The following is a 17406-nucleotide window of genomic DNA, read 5'->3' as shown; positions in this document are numbered from 1 at the left end:
GTCAATAAAAAACGCCACCGCCAAGCTTGAACACAAACAGCTCACAATTAGGAAACCACTATATTTTTTATTTTTTAATTTTTTTTTATGTCGGTTACCTCTACAAGGCAGGGCCTTTCGAAGAACCCACTCTAAATTCCGATCGTATACACAATTACGAAATTAACGGCTATATTGTACATCATGAGTAGCACCATTAAGAATGCTAAAGTTCAACAGAATATTAAACACGATATATACTAATAATTCCTTTATTTAGAATCCCTATTATTCTACACAAAGCAACTTTTATGATGGCAGAGTACGTACGTACGTACAGATGGAGTCGATGCTAGTTCTGAATTTCAAGTTTCTGTATCAGAGACTTGTTATCAATGGCCTTGCTATAAAAGTTGTCGTGGAATTCCTGCATCGTGAAGTTCCGATATATAGCTGGCTTTTCCGGTGAGAGCAGCTCCGGTAGAGGTCCATAATAGCCATCTCCCTTCCATTTATTCAGGTTGTAGAAAATGACGATTGAGATTCTTGCTTCCTTACACGAATTAGCCAGCACTCTATGCTGTACACTTTGGTACTCTCCATTAGAGATTATCTTGGGAAAAAAAAAAAAAAAAAACACAAAATCGAATTAATTCTAGTCCATATATATATATATAGAAAGTGCTAGATCGACTGACGTGATTTTCCATTTAATAAATAAAAGAGAGAGAAGATGATTATTACATAATTTAAATCCAAGTTTTAAGAATACAAGTTACAGTGTTTAAAAAATTATAAAAGAAAAGATTTATTATTAAAAAATAATTTATTTTTTAATAATATTTTTATGAGTGTGAAGAGGTCAATATTGACGAAAGATTTGCTAGGCATCTGCAATTGTTCCGTTGCACTCTACACACATTTTATTTTTTATTTCATTTAAATGTCAGATGCCTCATCTCCCTCCCTCTCTCTCATTAGCTCTCTCTCTCATAAAGTTCTCTCACTCATCAGCTCTCTCTCTCACTCCTCGGCAGTGGTGGAACTGGAACTTTTACGAGGAGGGGTCAATTTTACTGTGTGACATTTATATAAAATAAAAAAAAACTAAAAAATAATAATATATAACTATATATAAAATTAGATTTCAATAATTTATAACATATACGTAGAAATAAAATTATAAAAAATACAATTTAATATATATTTCAATTTCTGACGATAATATTTCATGAAATACTATTAATTCATTATTATTTTTATAATAAAATATTTAAAATTTATTTTTTTCACAAAAATTAAAATGATCTTTTAAAAGGTCATCTTCAATTTTAGTTTATAAGATAGTTTATTAAGTTTCGTGCAAAATCTAGATATTTTCGTATCATATTAAGCATATAATGTTATAATTAAGACATTAAATAATTTATTTTTTTTTACTCTATAAATTCTAGATAATAAAATCTCTCAATAATTTTTCATGTAATTTATCAACATTAAATAATTTTTCTTATATTTTTACTTTAAATTTCATATTAAGAAGTTTAATATTGTATAACAAAAAAACTTGAAAATCCATAATAATAACTTTATTATTTTTCTTAAACTTAATTTTAATTTAATTTTAGTGAGATCACATCCTTAAAAATAAATAAGACATAGAAATTATATAAAATTTCAAAACTATAAGAAAAAAATTGAAAAAAGATATTTCTAAATATATTGAGATTTTATAACATTTTAAAGAACTTATGGGGATAAATTTTTTTGGAGGGGTTATTTGCTATATTTATAAAGTTATAAATAAAATATAAAGTATACTTGAAATATTTTAAAAACTTTTACCTATAAAAATATATATATATATATATATATATATATATATATTTTTTAAAAACTTTTTTGGGGGGGGGGGGGCGCCATGGCCCCCTTAGACATAAGTAGGTCCGCCACGTCCTCGGTCTCTCTATCATCAAGCTCTCTCCCTCCTAGGGCCTCTCTCTCCTCGAGTGTCTCTCATATTCAAAATATCATGATGTGAATTGAATTTGGAAAAAGAAGAAGAAGGAACGTGGGAGTTATTACTGTATACCTGAAGAAAGTCTCCAACGTTAACAATCAAACCTCCAGGCACAGGCTTGACGTCCACCCACTCCTCACCATGCTTCACTTGCAACCCAGGCACATGGTTCTGCGACAGAACCGTCACCACCCCCGGATCCGAATGCGGCGTTATCCCCACCGTCAGCTCCGGCTGTGGGCAGTACGGATAACAATGTCCCACAAAGGCCCTCTGATCTGAAAACGTCAACTCCTTGAACTTCCCAGCCTCCAACCCCAACCCTTCAGACAGTAACTCCATCACAGTCTCCGCCACCTCAGTTGCACTCTTATCCCATGCTACTACCTCCTTTCTACAGATCTCTGGTATATCCTCCACCTTAGCCTTCCTCACCCCCATCCACGCTTGCAACGAATCGTGCCAGGCAGCTGCCTTGGCCCTGTACAAGTCGTTGTTGCTCGCGTACATCACCCCCTGGCCTTCTTCTCGTTTGTAGAACTTGGCCTTGACCTCGTGGGGTTGGTCGTGGAACGCTTTTATGGCGTTGATGGTCTCCTCCAGCACCGACACAGGCACTCCATGGTTGATCACCTGGAAGAAACCCCAGGTTCTGGCGGCGTCTTTGACTTGTTCGACGATTTTCGGTCGGAGAGCGCTGGAGCTCACGTCGGCAAGGTCGATGATGGGGATGTTGGTCAACGTGGAGGAAGATTTGAGGTCGTAGAGGGTTTCGGGAGGTTGTATGAAGAACCGAGGAATGGAAGTGATGCCTGAATCGGAAAGGCCCTTCACCCCAATCTTGGACTCATCAAATTCCTTCACTTCCTTCATACGGTTGTAGCTGGAGGTTGCAGTAGCCATGGTTGCCATAGTTGGGTTTCAGAAATGAGAAATTTAGGTTTGTGTAACTTAATTGGCACTCGGCTTTGGTTTGGGCCGGGATACACTATTTGTAGAGAGACAAAATATTCAGGAAAATAATAATAATAATAATTATATATATTTATTGAGAGACTTATGAACTATTAAGACAAGCTAATGATGGGCCAACAACCCATTCATAATTTTTAAATAATTTTAAATATAATAATATTTTTTTATTATATTTAAACACATCCAATAATAATAAAAAAATTAAAATAAAATTTAAAATAATATTATTTTATTACATAATTATACACAAGATGTTAATAAAAAGTAAATTTATCATTTTCCTTAAGTCAAAGCTGGCGGCAGAAGTCAAAGCTGGCGGCAGACTATTACCATTCTTGTTTCTAACCTTTTTAGGGGATAAGTACTTGATATTTGTCCCATTAATTTTATGTTTTGGGCGGCCATCAGTGCATCACTTCTCTTAAAAAGAAGTAGGGTGGGCAACATGGCCCTGCATCCCGCTACTTTATTTCCGTTTATCCTGATCTCACATGGTGGGGCGGGCAATACCATCCCGCATAGGCAGAGGAGAGGGCTCCCGTTCCGCATCTAGTTCCCCTAGCGGGGCCGGGCGGCGGGAAGGGCCAACCCTACCCCGCATTTCCCCTGGCCCGCCCCCTACATATATATATTATATATACATAAAACATAAATATATGTTTATATATAAATATAAATATATCTTTATATTTTACAAATTATATATATATATAAATATATATTACAATTTACTAGACTTATTTACAAATTATACATTAGTAAATTTAAAAATTATATAGTTTAAAATTACTACAGTACAACTTACATAAAATATGTACTAGCAAATTTAAAAACTACATAATTTTTAAATTATAGTCATATTTACAAAATTTAAATTTACAATTTAGATCTAAAAATATATTTTTTATCACTTTTAGATCTAGAAATAATTTTTAAATATAATTAAATATAGTTCATAATTAAAGTGAAAATGAAGCGGAGTAGGTATCCGCTCCGCACCCCGCTTAGCAGGGCAGGGGACGGATGAGAAAGTCCCACCCCTGACACCATGCTAGGCGGGGTGCGGAGAGGGGACTACTCCGCACCGTATGGTGTGGCTAGCACTCCTAAAAAAAAGAGTGACTAGCCATCGAGTCATACTCAAATCAGGTTCCCGACAAACATCTTTTTTTTGTTTTTTTTTTCTTTTGTTTTTATGTACTTTTTGAATATTTTTTAATATTTAAAAATATTTTCTTAATTATTAAAGTGAAAAAATTAAAAACAGTATGGAAAAAATGTTTCGGAACGCTCAAGCATTTCCCTAAATAGAAAGTTTGCTTTCCCTAAAAAGAAAGTGTAAACTGTAATTCGACCCTTTTGAAGTAACCAAAACGAAAAATTCGATTAGTCATCTTTACGTACTCGCGTTATATTTTTTAATTTTTTTCTTTTATTAAAGATTTGGTATATAAATAATGAATAGAAAATTTTAATTAATTTTAAAAAAATATAGTGTGTGGGGATAATGATATATAGAAAGTTTTTACATTAATTATGTTAAAATATAATTGGTGTGGTAATTTTATTAAAATTATAATTAGTTTTATTATAAATGGTATGCTAAGATACCTACTTATGTATAGCAAAATTCAAAAGATTTATCTTTTTGTATCAATTTTAGAGTTGTACAGAAATCGACAAGATGAACTGTTGCTGATAAGAACCAACCGCTAAAGTCTTAAATCGGCCAAACTAATAGAAAACTGGTCGACCGATAGTATAAATTTGATAAAATCGACATCAGCCGATTCAATTCCAGAACAATGGATATAATATATATATCTATCTATAATAATAAGCGTCTATCGCGCTTCTACAGGAATGAGCAGTGAATTGTTGCGTTCCATTTTTTCCTTCCATTTTTATTGCATAGTTACTTTTTTAACCTTTTATTTTCTTCCTTTGTGTCCGTTTATATAAAGATTTTTTGGTCTTTAGTAACTGTGTCAGAAGGTTGGCTGCTTTATATTTTTCTTCCTACTTTTCTATTTTTCTCGATTCTTCTTCTCTTTGTCTCTCTCTTCTCTCATATCTCTCTCTCTCTCTCTCTGAAGCTCACGAACCCAGCTCTCTGTCAAAGCTTCAAGATCCACTCCACCCCACCGGTTTTGGTCGGCAAGAGATAGGGGAAGAAGCTGTGAAGAGATGGTGGCCGGAGGTGGTGCGACGGCGCCGAAATCGATGAAAAACCGTATGGCTTGGAGGAGCTCGTGGTGGCTAACGGTGGCTCGGATGGAGGTGAAACTTGGTGGGGATCTTCACCGGTGAGAGGGGAAGAAAACTGGGTGGGTGGTGTAGACCACGCCGCCGGAGAGCGGCGGTTCTGGGCTGCGAAAGCAACCGGCGACAGGGGAGAAAAAACAGGCAGGTGCCGTGACTTCCAGGGGCTCGTGGCGGCTAACGGCTGGTCCGATGGCTCTAAAAATTGGTGGGGATGATCTCTGGTAGGAGGGGAAGAGAATGGTGGGGGTGGTGTATAACATAGCCTCTGGACGGCGGCGGTTCTGGGCTGCGAAAGCAACCGGCGACAGGGGAGAAAAAACAGGCAGGTGTCTTGACTTCCAGGGGCTCGTGGCGGCTAACGGCTGGTCCGATGGCTTTGAAAATTGGTGGAGATGATCTCTGGTAGGATGGGAAGAGAATGGTGGGGGTGGTGTATAACACAGCCTCCGGACAGCGGCGGTTCTGGGCTGCGAAAGCAACCGGCGACAGGGGAGAAAAAACAGGCAGGTGCCGTGACTTCCAGGGGCTCGTGGCGGCTAACGGCTGGTCCGATGGCTCTGAAAATTGGTGGGGATGATCTTTGGTAGGAGGGGAAGAGAATGGTGGGGGTGGTGTATAACACAGCCTCCGGACGGCGGCGTACCGGGCGGTCAAAGGGGCGACGATGAAATGGAAAGGAGAAAAAACAGGCAGGTGCCGTGACTTCCAGGGGCTCGTGGCGGCTAACGGCTGGTCCGATGGCTCTGAAAATTGGTGGGGATGATCTATGGTAGGAGGGGAAGAGAATGGTGGGGGTGGTGTATAACACAGCCTCCGGACGGCGGCGGTTCTGGGCTGCGAAAGCAACTGGCGACAGGGGAGAAAAAACAGGCAGGTGCCGTGACTTCCAGGGGCTCGTGGCGGCTAACGGCTGGTCCGATGGCTCTGAAAATTGGTGGGGATGATCTCTACTAGGAGGGGAAGAGAATGGTGAGGGTGGTGTATAACACAGCCTCTGGACGGCGGCGTACCGGGCGGTCAAAGGGGCGACGATGAAATGGAAAGGAGAGCTGTGTGTATGTGTGTTTAACCCGTATCATGTGCATTAAAGCCTTGAACGTTTTTCACCTTTGTGACGCCCCCAAATTCCGTTTGGGATCGGACGGACATTTGAAGCGTCGAGACATGCAACACAAGGTTACCTGCCCCCGTTCATGACATATAAGATGCAATAATCCTAACATGCATCTAACATTATGCAATATTCGCAGCGGATAATTTTTTTTTTTCTTTAGCAATACTATGCACCAAACTGAAAATATCCCAATACTTAAAACATACTTCATACATAAAGATCCATTGAATAACTAAGATCACAGCACTATTCCAAAATAGTTATGATCCAAAAGTACTGGAGATGCAACTTCATCGTACAAGTAGTAATTTAACTACTATATTAACATTAACGACGCACCGTCGTTCAGTCGACTGTGTCTAGTTGGTCAGCTCCTGATCCTCCTTCAGGTCCTGTAACAAGATCTACCATTCGGGGGGAATGGTAGTTGGGACTACCACAGTGAGATTTGATTACAAATCTCAGCAAGTTAACAAAAAACTTCCATACAGACTAATGATGCATGTATGACAGTAAAAGCATAAATGCATAATCAAATTTATAAGTAATTAAAGCATAACTTAGCGTACAACATAGCATAATTGACATAGCTTAAATTGAATCATGAACTGAACTTGACTTGACATGAACTTGATCTGAAACTTGACTTAGCATGAACTTGCTCTGAAACTTGAATTAACATGAAAAATACATACTCCACAGTTGTTGTGGCCCCATGTATTCTACGTGTAAATACATACTCCACAGTTGTTGTGGCCCCATGTATTCTACACAAACTTGACTTATTATTAAAAATACATACTCCACAGTTGTTGTGGCCCCATGTATTCTATGTGTAAATACATACTCCACAGTTGTTGTGGCCCCATGTATTCTATACATCACTATGCAGTTAAATACATACTCCACAGTTGTTGTGGCCCCATGTATTCTACATAAACTGAATATACTCAAGATGAAACGTGACTGGAATATGAAAGGACTGAAGCCCTGACGTAACATAACGTGACTTGAACATAATTTGAAATACATAACCAACTTGATATAGTAACATTTCGTAACATGGCATAACATATAACAAACAACATATTTAGCATGACATATTTGTAATGTATAGTAATACATGACAGAATATATTGTGTAACAGATAAAAATTGATGACAGAATAAATTCTGTATAATAGACAATTACATGATAACTTGGCATGGCATGACATATATGATAACATACATACATACACTGTAATTCTTTTACTTAGCACACATACATAGTAGACTGCTAGTAAGTTAAAAGCTAACTTACCTCGATCTCCGCGTTTCTTATAAAACTTCAAGTGCGATCACGAGGAACTGTAATTAGTGATTCTAAAAGTTAGAACTAAATCACTAATAATTTAAAATATGGAAAATACTAACTTAAAGAGTAAAATTTTTATTTTACTCTCTACACGTGGGAAAATGACCGTTTTACGCATAACTTAAGGATTTTGCATACTAACTCCAAAAGTTTCCAAAATTTACATTCCTCATGTAAATCTTGTCCTAAACTTAAATATCAACTCAGAAAAATTTAAAACAAAACACAACTATGAAGAACACACTATGGTCGAAACATCCATAGGCCATTTCCCTTTATTTTTGTTGCAATTCCTTCCAACTTCAAAACTCATGCTTAAACCAAAATTTTGCAACAAACATCTTCCAATCCTAAGTTCAAAACCATACTTAAAACATCCATTTAGAAAAAGCTAATAATCAACACCAAACTCTTTTGTAAAAAGATCCAAGCACTTGAATCACAAGTTTTGACCTTAAATCAAAACATCTCCAAGAATTTCAAAAAAATCAAATCTTACTTCTAACATATTCATAATATCATCCTAACATCAACCATGCTTTAAATCATCAAACTAAAGTCACCAAAATCACAAAATAACATTTGGAGTTTTTGGTTTTACACTTAGTCCAAAAATATAAACTTTTCCCTCAACTAGTTTTGATAAATCTCTTGATCTATGACTTATAAATATATGATCTTCAAACCAAACCATCACATGGTTTAAAAAGATGTCCTAAAACATATATAAGCTTCTAATTCAAGATCATATGGTTAGAAATTAACCAAAACATAAATTTAGCCAAGAATATCCACACTTTGACTTATTTGAATATCTCTTTGCATAAAATTTCATATCTTTGAAACTAATATCAAATATCTTCCAAATAATAATATAACATGTATATAAGATGTTTAGGATCCTCCAATAAAATTATCAAAGTCATTAGAATAGGTTTAGACCACCAAAGAGTTAAACTTTCTCAAAACAGAAACTGTTTTTCCTCTTCCAGTTTCTAAGTTTCTAAATCTAAGAACATCTTTCATCAAAACCTTTAATCATGCAAAAATCCTCAACCAATAGTCACATATACATGTTAACAATACTCCATAAAAATTTCGGACCAATATCTATCCATTAGCTTGGTCAAAAACTCCAAACTATAACATATTCTCCAGTTTATCTCCCAGAATGACCTTTCTATAGTTTACATAATATTTGACTAACCAAATGATCTTCAAATGGGGCAAATAAGATATCCATGTAAACTAGACTCAAAAGGGAACAACTTATATGAAGGAGACTTTATGATAAAACACTTACAACAGCTTCGAAATGGGCATGCAAAAGATCTCCTAAAATCTGTCCGAGAGAGAGTGTTTGATAATCTTTTATTAGAAGGAGTAATTGAAGATAAGTTCATGGGTGCTGGCTGGACACATTTATGGACGAGATAAGGGAGGTGATAAGGCTGGAGTTGAGAGTTAAGTGTGATTTTCTCCTACCCAAAATATCTATAAAAGATTATCTCATAATATTCTATCCAATAATATCTACAAAAATCAACTTAAGATATTTTTATCTAATAATATCTATAAAAATCAACTCAAAATATTTTTACCCAATAATATTCACGAAAATTACCTCAAGATATTTCTTTTTATCCAATAATATCTACAGTTTTGAACAGACGTTTTGTCCGAAAATATGAAAAAATGTTATTGCGCCATAAGACTTTAAATAACCCTCCGAGTCTAATGGCACAAACCATAATACATTTTGACACTTCTAACTATCTCCAATAATCAAAAATACACTTCTGATACCATAGTAAATAATAACACTAACTATGTAGTTAGACAAAAACCTATACGATTAATGGATTCGTAAAAACTTATGGATTTTTCACGAGATTCCTAAAGTTAATAGAAATTTCACAATTGAATTTCTAGCGGGCTGTTACAACCTTCATCCTTATATATTATTGTGATGATCTATAGAAATACAATAATGATTTGAAGACCCACTACCGGGGTTAGTATTGAACAGTATTAGAACTTTATATGCAATTCCTCCTCCTTGTATATTTATATATAGTTAGTTAGGTTCTCCTAATTTTCTTTTCTCATTTTCTAAAAGATGTAAATTATATTTTATTCTCTCAAATAAGGCTGATCTTTATTTTAAGATATTTGAGGTAGAAGACTGACATGATTTTTTAGGCTAAGCAAGTACAGTTAGGGATTATTTTTATGAGCAATGATGCAAGTATAAATTTTTTTATAATTCTTTATATATTATTTTAAATTGAAAGTATTTTTATAGAAAGCGATGCTATTTTTATTGGTTATTTTATAAAATCATATCTTATTTAAAATAGAATTACATAAAAAAACATTTTGAAAAAAATTATGTGTATCATTTTTTTTTAATAAGATCCGAAGAATGATTAAGATTTAGATGTAGTGGTGAAGTTGTTTGTGATTTTAACAAAAGATTATCGAGATGATTAGGAGTAAACAGTGGTTGTGAGAGCTTAAGTTTTTTAAAATAATGCATGTTGACGTTCTATTATTTTTAAATCTTTTTATAAATAAATAATTTTTTAAAAAAAAAATAGAAGAGATAATAGAACGTCAACATGCATTATTTTAAAAAACTGAAAAATAATGCACCTCTTTAACTTTTTCTTCTGAAGATAAGGTTGGCGGCAGGATTAGTTTCATGCTTTATATTTTGTCGGGAGATCTTTTGATAACTTTATTTAATGTAGAGATTATCTTTGGTGGATTGCAAAGATAATACATGGTTATTGATCGAAACGAATAACTTATAAAAAGAGAATCCATTAATTAATTCTATTTGATGAAAAATAATCGAAAGAAAGAATCTTATAAAATTAATCAAGATTGTAAGGTGATCGAATTTAATAAAAACACATCAGTCAAATGATATTATTTGGCACCGATGATAATTATCAAATATTATAAACACATACATAAGAAGACGATAGATGAGAGCGAAAGAGGTGGGTGCAATGTAATTCCCAATTTCAACTAATAGGCCCACCATATTTAGACTTTCCACATTTAAAGTCTCCATTTGATAGCGCCACCTGTTCCATTGATTGATGTCTGATGGGAAGACGGCCAGGGGGCAGTGTGGACGGGAGAAATCCAATGATCCCTACCATACACATTTTAATTAAAACAGTATTGGGATCAACAACCTGACACTGACATATCTCATATTCCACACCACATTAACTGGAGTTTATAATATAGAAAAAATTTAATTGTAAACGTAAGTATGTATTAACATGTATATTAATTTAATATGATTAGTTAAAAAATAAATTTTATTAAAAATAATATTAATTTAAAATTTAAATATAAAAAAATTAATATTAATATATAAATTAGTACATAATTTTATTTATACTCGCTTCTTTAATTATTAAATAAAATAAAAATTAAAAAAAAATTAAATATTAAAAAAGTAATAAATAGATTGTAGTGAAGTAATAATTCTATTATTTTCTATATTATAATGCCACCTCTACCCTTCTTTCTATCTATCACGTAGGTAAGAAAAGATGTTTCCTGGACCCCTTCCAGCGCATTCATATGGAGCACTTGTGCTGTCCAACTAACATTGGATCTGAGATTATCAAAGATTGCATTCGAAGGGGACTGTTTGCAAGCTACAAAGACCTTATAAGAAGAAAATTAAGCTTGGAATAGTACCCATATCACTATAAGAAAAATAGATTTTTAAAATTAATTTATTATAACAAAAAGATTACTTATAATTAATTTTAATTGTGAATAATTTTTTTATTATAATAAATTAGTCACAAAAATCTATTTATTTTTTTTTTATTTTTTTATAGTATATGTTCATGTATGGCCCAAGATCTTGTATATATATATATATATATTATGTAAACCAACGTTCGTTTCACTTAAGTGAATTAAACGGCATCATTTTATAATTTTGTTTTTTGATGAAAAAACCTTAATATGAAACGATGATGTTTGGTTTTATATACGAAACTACGATGTTTTGACACTTTGGGTTAGCGATTCAGCCCTATTGTTGTCCCTCTCGCTCTTGGGTATGATTTCAATTTTAATTTTTCTCATTTTTGTAATGATTTTTCTGGTGTTTGGGAAAGTAGATGATGTTGTTGTGAAATGTTTCGATGGGATTCTAAAGGGAAATTCGATGGGAACACTGATGAACCAATCGTAATCTATCGAAACTACGCCGGCTAATTTTGTACCTCTTATTCGGCCGGTTTTTGTCGGCATCATCCTCTAAAAAACATGTCGGTTAAGTTTCAATTTTAACCGAAATAATACCGGTAGTGTCGGTTTTTTCATACCTAATCAATTTATAAATAAAAGACTCATTTTCATATATCGGTCGGGAGAGGAGGGCCTGAAATTGATAAAATTTGACCAGAGCCAAAAAGAAATTGGAGAACCAAATATGATATATACCGATCTAATGATCTGCATCATGCACCCAGTCGTTCAAGAGTAGTTTCTCAGCAAATTACACACCAATTGCATTGTCGCTACATAAAACTAACGACATGATCCACAAAATTGGCATGGATCTATATATAACCCACCTAAAACCTAATCAAGGACCTGATAATTGAATATTTATTCTTTTCCCATGCGCTTCTAACCCGCTCACACTATTCTTTGTCACCTCTTTATCATTCTCTCCCTTTAGCCTATTTGAGCGCTTTTCATGCTCCATGCATTTAGATTCTCTACTGTGACAGTCTCCAACCCGTTGTTAAATGCGTACAAGTGAGCGTCTTGGAAGACTGCCAGTGTGGGATAAACCCTTGATGTGATGCACGTTTTCCCTCCTGCTCCAAAACTTTCCACGACGGAATGATCAATCTGTGCAATAAAACATCAACAATTTAGACATTTAGAGAGAGAGGGGGGATATATACGATACATATTATAATATACATGCGTGTGTGCGCGTGTCATGCGTGTTTAGGGAGCTCACCAAACTCCTAAGAGAGAGCTTCCCGTCTGCTAAATCCACGTTTACGAATCCTGCAAATGATGGTTTATATACCTCACGTCTCAAAGAGGAGCTGCATATATATATGACAAGGCAAATCAAAACCAAGTCAAAAGGGTGACGAGATCAGGGGAAAACAGTATAGAAACTTATATCAATCTAGAAAATTAGGTAATTATTAAACTAATTAATCATGACAAACCTTCTTGCATCAGAGCACATGAGAACTACATGCCCCTCTGTAGCTTTGAAAACTCTAAAGAAGACAGGAGTATATTCTTCTAGATTTTCTGAAGCTAGTGTCAACAACCCAAATGGACCAATCCCGCCTTGAACTGTTGAGCCCTTTTGGCCACATAGTGCTTGTGCGTCAACCCAGCTAGGATCAAATTGTTCGGCCGTATCCAAGCTTGACAGCCGGAAGGTTACATCAACATCGGCCTGTGTTGGTAAATTATTTTAAAAACAAATCCGTTAGTCGGAAATATTTTAATATATATCATTCACCATGTAAAAAAAAATAAAAAAAATTGTATCTTCCGTAATAAGCAAACCTGAGCAGCAGTAATTCCTTTGATCTCAAAGTGATCTCCCTGTTTGATCTGTTGATTGCTTATCTGAACTTTATCCCCTCTAAGAGTTTCCAATTCTGCAATAGGCCATTGTAACAATTGCTTCCCAGAAGTGTCAAGCCACACCGTCCTCGGAATAAGCTGAAACAAGTCCAGTTGAAATATCACATTTTCTAGTACTATTTATCAGCAATTGGGAGATAAGCAGTAACATATATATATTGATAGAACCCAGCATTATTATTGTTGTTACCTGAATTCCAGCCCACCCTTTAGCAGTATCGTTTTTAGGCGTATCCGATTCATTAGCCCAACCCCACAAAATCCTTCGGTTCTTCCCGGCATCAAAGAAGGTCTTTGAGGCATAAAAGTTTCCGTAGTCATATCTTAGACCACTCCATCCATCGGCAGATGTGTTATCAGGTACATACCTATCAGATCGATGATCGTATGTTCCAAGTGTATAGTACTCGTACCTGGTAAGATCAAGACTCACCTTCAACACATGCTTTACGTTCTGCCCTAGAACTGATGTTTCCAACCCACTTTTCCCAGACGAGGAGACCGGATAAAAATCCGGGCATTCCCACATGCCCGTATTGGCTGATGAATGCAGAGGGTGCTGAGCCTTAACCCAATGCACAAAGTCCCTACTCCTATACAAATATGCCATCCCTCTATGCTTCCTCTTGCTGCCTACGACAAGCTTCCAATGGCCATTGCTCCACCATGCTGTCGTTGGGTCACGGAAAGCGCTCGCATTCATTCCCTCAACGGGAACAATAATGGGGTTGTTATCGGGCTTTACCCATTCACGGAGATATGGGTCGGAGTAGTCTGCTGGAACAGCTTGATTTTGGACCTGACGGCTCTGAGGGTCAATTCCAGTGTAGAGAATAATGGGCTTCTCTCCTGGGAGAATTGTGGCAGACCCAGACCAACACCCATTTATATCGAACGGCTTGGTGGGGTAGATGGCTGGATCTAAGGGTTCCCAGTTGATCATATCCTTTGATACTGAATGGGCCCACACAATGTTGCCCCACACTGCACCTTTTGGGTTGTACTGGTAGAAAAGATGGTAGATTCCTTTGTAGTACATGGGCCCTGTTTGCATTTATTCAAAAGAGAATTTTTGTTCAGATTCACCAAGTACGAATGAATTATATAAAAATAAATTTATAATTAATTTAATTTTAAGTTATTAATCAAAATAATTTTATATAAACTTTTTATTAAATCACATCAATTTTTTAATTTAATTTTATAGAATCTAATATTTTATTTTTTCATCCGAGACCACAAGTAAGCAGTTTAGGGTTCCAAGGACTCACCATTTGGATCTGTTGTTGGTTTGTTGTTTTGCCGATTTCAACACCATGAGTGAAAGAAAAAATAGCAAATTAGGCCAGTAAGTGAAAGGTAAATGTAGCTTTCAATGCTAAAGTAAACAATACAAAATTAGAAGGTAATGCACATTAATTAGTAATTTTCCTTTAATGCACATTTGGAACCAAACCCATTTAAGTAAGCATTGGTTTGTGTTTGTCATTGATCAGCACTTCCATGATCTTAAAATAATAATAATTTTCCTTTAATCAGATAACGAATGGCCTATCAATTCTTTTATTTTTATTTTTTAATTTGTGTGTATCAGCAATTACTTCACAGCAGCATAACCATTATTAGCATGTGAAGATGTTGTACCAATATTTCCCCAGTAGGCTATAAACGTGTTTTCAGCATAAGGGATGCCTTTCGACCAAACCCCACAAAGCACCAACAATACCATATGGGTTTCCCACCTCCCTTTAGGTGGGTTTGATTTTGATTAAAGACTTGAACTATATCCCCGCATGCACGACCCAAGACGTTGAGAAATACAGTGAAGCTTGGTGATCATGCTAGGTTCATCTGATCCTCTAATTGTGCTCTTCAAAAGTGTTTTTTAGTATAAAGAAAAATGATTGTAGTCGTGAGTGCGCAAGTGCTAAACAATCATTTTTAAAAAAATGAATAAATAGGAGATCTAGATAAAAAAATTAACCTCTTTTTCAAAACAACTACAAGACGCTTGCACACTCTACTACTATATGTATTATTACTCTTTTTTAAAATATTAAAACCACACACACAAATTCACTTAATGGTAATTTTTGTAAACATTTAAAAAAACAAAATGTACTAATTAAGGGCACATTTGGAGGGCAACCATGCAAGCATATATAATTTTCCCTATAATAAAACCAACACTAAATTAAAACAAAAAAACATACCACAAAACGACCAAATACAGCATAGTTAATTTTTTTGATACACGAATGTAGCTTTGTTAAAATACAGCATAATCTCGAATATGTTTCATTCTAATTTAAAAGAGCCGTCTGATAATCTGTAAACAATATTTGAGATCGATGGACGTTGCTAAGACGCATGAAAAATTAATATTTTTATATACAATGAAATATAGTAATTAAATTGACTCAACAATGAATTATTTTGCAAGAAATGGAAATATGTTTAGGTACTACCACTCACGCTAGCTATATATTAATTTTGATTATATATATATATATATATATATATATATATATATATATATATTTCTTTAAAAAAATGGAGAAATTAAAGAGCTAGAATAATGTATGACAATTATGCATTTTCTTTGCAAAACTAATATTAATTTATAAAAACTGAGTCACCCCTACATATATTATATAGGCTGATCATCATGTCGATCGATCGCATAGTTTTTATTAAATTTTAAAATAATTTATGTTAAATATAAAAGTATTTCAATATATATCTTATTAAAATTAAAAATATCGTAAAAATTTCTGCATAACCTTGGTATCATATTTAAGAACATGATATACATTTACATCAAGAGATATTCGATATATGTGATGCAGGGTATATCTTCTATATATACGCTGTCCCTAATAAAGAGTCCGGAAAATTCAAACGTACGTTTATGCAGATAGAGATCAAATACGAAAATCTCGCCATCCCATAAGCTAACTTAATTTGAAAAAATCACTGAAATTCAATTCATGAGCAAATTCAAAAGCTTATTAATTTGTGAAGTTACGATAATCCAAATGCATGCATGGGGAAAAAACCGTGAGAAAGAAAGGAACAGCAAGAAGTTTAGGCAATATCGCAACATGCAGATCAGGAAAGGAATTGAAGAAGTAAATAAAAAATAGAGAAGTTTGTGCGTGCGTGCGTAGTAGTTTCTTTCTAGGGTACTACTGGGAAAAAACATACCGTTGATCCAATGCTTAGGAGGCTGAAAATGGAACCCAGTTCTATGAAGTTGTTTAACCTCAACGGCATTCATAGACTGCAACTCTGGGTGAACCTTGTGGGACGCTTTGACAAAACCATTGTTGCAAACCATACAAAGAAAGCAAACTAATAAAAAACACGAAAGAAACTTTGAGGCGTCCATTAACAAACGCCAAAAAGAAGAAGCACAAAGGAAAGCTTATAATTTGAGAAGCCTTGGGATAGAATATAATTTGTACGAGAGAATAGAGATGCAGGGTGCATATATATAGTGGAAGTGAGCATATGAATACACAAACACCTCTCACAGAGAGAGAGAGAGAGAGAGAGAGAGAGAGAGAGAGAGAATCGTCTAAAAAAATAATTAGAATTACAAAGGATAAACATTAAAATTAACCAGGAGGCAGTTCCTTAACTTCTCTCCTTCTTTTCTGGGGTGTTGATCTGGTTTCTAGCATACCCTAAAAATTAAAAGGCTGGCGGCCACCGAGGTTTATCCATTACTATTAATAATAGGAATTATAATAACAAATGCAACCAAAATATTTCATTTTGATACTACCAACAAAACAAAACAATTACAGATTTCAAAAAATAAATATATAAAGGAAAATTCCAGATATACAAGTAATTATGGAGTCTTAAATGAGGAGAATGCTACTTTCATTAATTAATTAATGGTTTTCAGTTTTCTTTTTCTCTCTATTTTAGACTGAATTGCGTTTTCCTTTTAATAAGTGTTTTTCTTTTTTTGGGTTATTGTGGGATATTAATGGAGGCTATTTTCATAAATATCCTA

General features: G+C 34.6%; 2 protein-coding genes across 2 annotated transcripts; both read right to left on the bottom strand.

The window, feature by feature from the left end:
- Positions 1 to 47: 47 nt before the first annotated feature.
- On the bottom strand, positions 48 to 3000 carry LOC122278066 (1-aminocyclopropane-1-carboxylate oxidase homolog 4-like). The gene is made up of 2 exons (XM_043088148.1): positions 2072 to 3000; positions 48 to 592 (listed from the first exon to the last, which is right to left on the bottom strand). Exons 1-2 carry the CDS (start codon positions 2909 to 2911, stop codon positions 332 to 334), a joined length of 1101 nt encoding a protein of 366 aa, XP_042944082.1. The 5' UTR covers positions 2912 to 3000; the 3' UTR covers positions 48 to 331.
- Positions 3001 to 12169: 9169 nt separating this feature from the next.
- LOC122279997 (beta-fructofuranosidase, insoluble isoenzyme 1-like) lies at positions 12170 to 16941 on the bottom strand. The gene is made up of 7 exons (XM_043090934.1): positions 16587 to 16941; positions 14651 to 14659; positions 13570 to 14423; positions 13299 to 13457; positions 12947 to 13185; positions 12727 to 12817; positions 12170 to 12611 (listed from the first exon to the last, which is right to left on the bottom strand). Exons 1-7 carry the CDS (start codon positions 16768 to 16770, stop codon positions 12432 to 12434), a joined length of 1716 nt encoding a protein of 571 aa, XP_042946868.1. The 5' UTR covers positions 16771 to 16941; the 3' UTR covers positions 12170 to 12431.
- Positions 16942 to 17406: the final 465 nt, after the last annotated feature.

This window comes from Carya illinoinensis, chromosome 10, assembly GCF_018687715.1.
Source record: "Carya illinoinensis cultivar Pawnee chromosome 10, C.illinoinensisPawnee_v1, whole genome shotgun sequence".
In the NCBI taxonomy this organism is placed as follows: Eukaryota; Viridiplantae; Streptophyta; class Magnoliopsida; order Fagales; family Juglandaceae; genus Carya; species Carya illinoinensis.
This window is presented reverse-complemented; position numbering and strand designations above follow the sequence as displayed.

Bases quoted from the DNA above. Each gene is read 5' to 3' on its own strand.
- LOC122278066 (XM_043088148.1), bottom strand. From the start codon at position 2,911: ATGGCAACCATGGCTACTGCAACCTCCAGCTACAACCGTATGAAGGAA. The intron at 593-2,071 runs GTATACAGTAAT...TTTTTTCCCAAG, and splicing joins ACGTTGGAGACTTTCTTCAG to ATAATCTCTAATGGAGAGTA.
- LOC122279997 (XM_043090934.1), bottom strand. From the start codon at position 16,770: ATGGACGCCTCAAAGTTTCTTTCGTGTTTTTTATTAGTTTGCTTTCTT. The intron at 13,458-13,569 runs GTAACAACAATA...GACTTGTTTCAG, and splicing joins AAGGGTGGGCTGGAATTCAG to CTTATTCCGAGGACGGTGTG. The intron at 13,186-13,298 runs GTTTGCTTATTA...TTACCAACACAG, and splicing joins AAGGAATTACTGCTGCTCAG to GCCGATGTTGATGTAACCTT.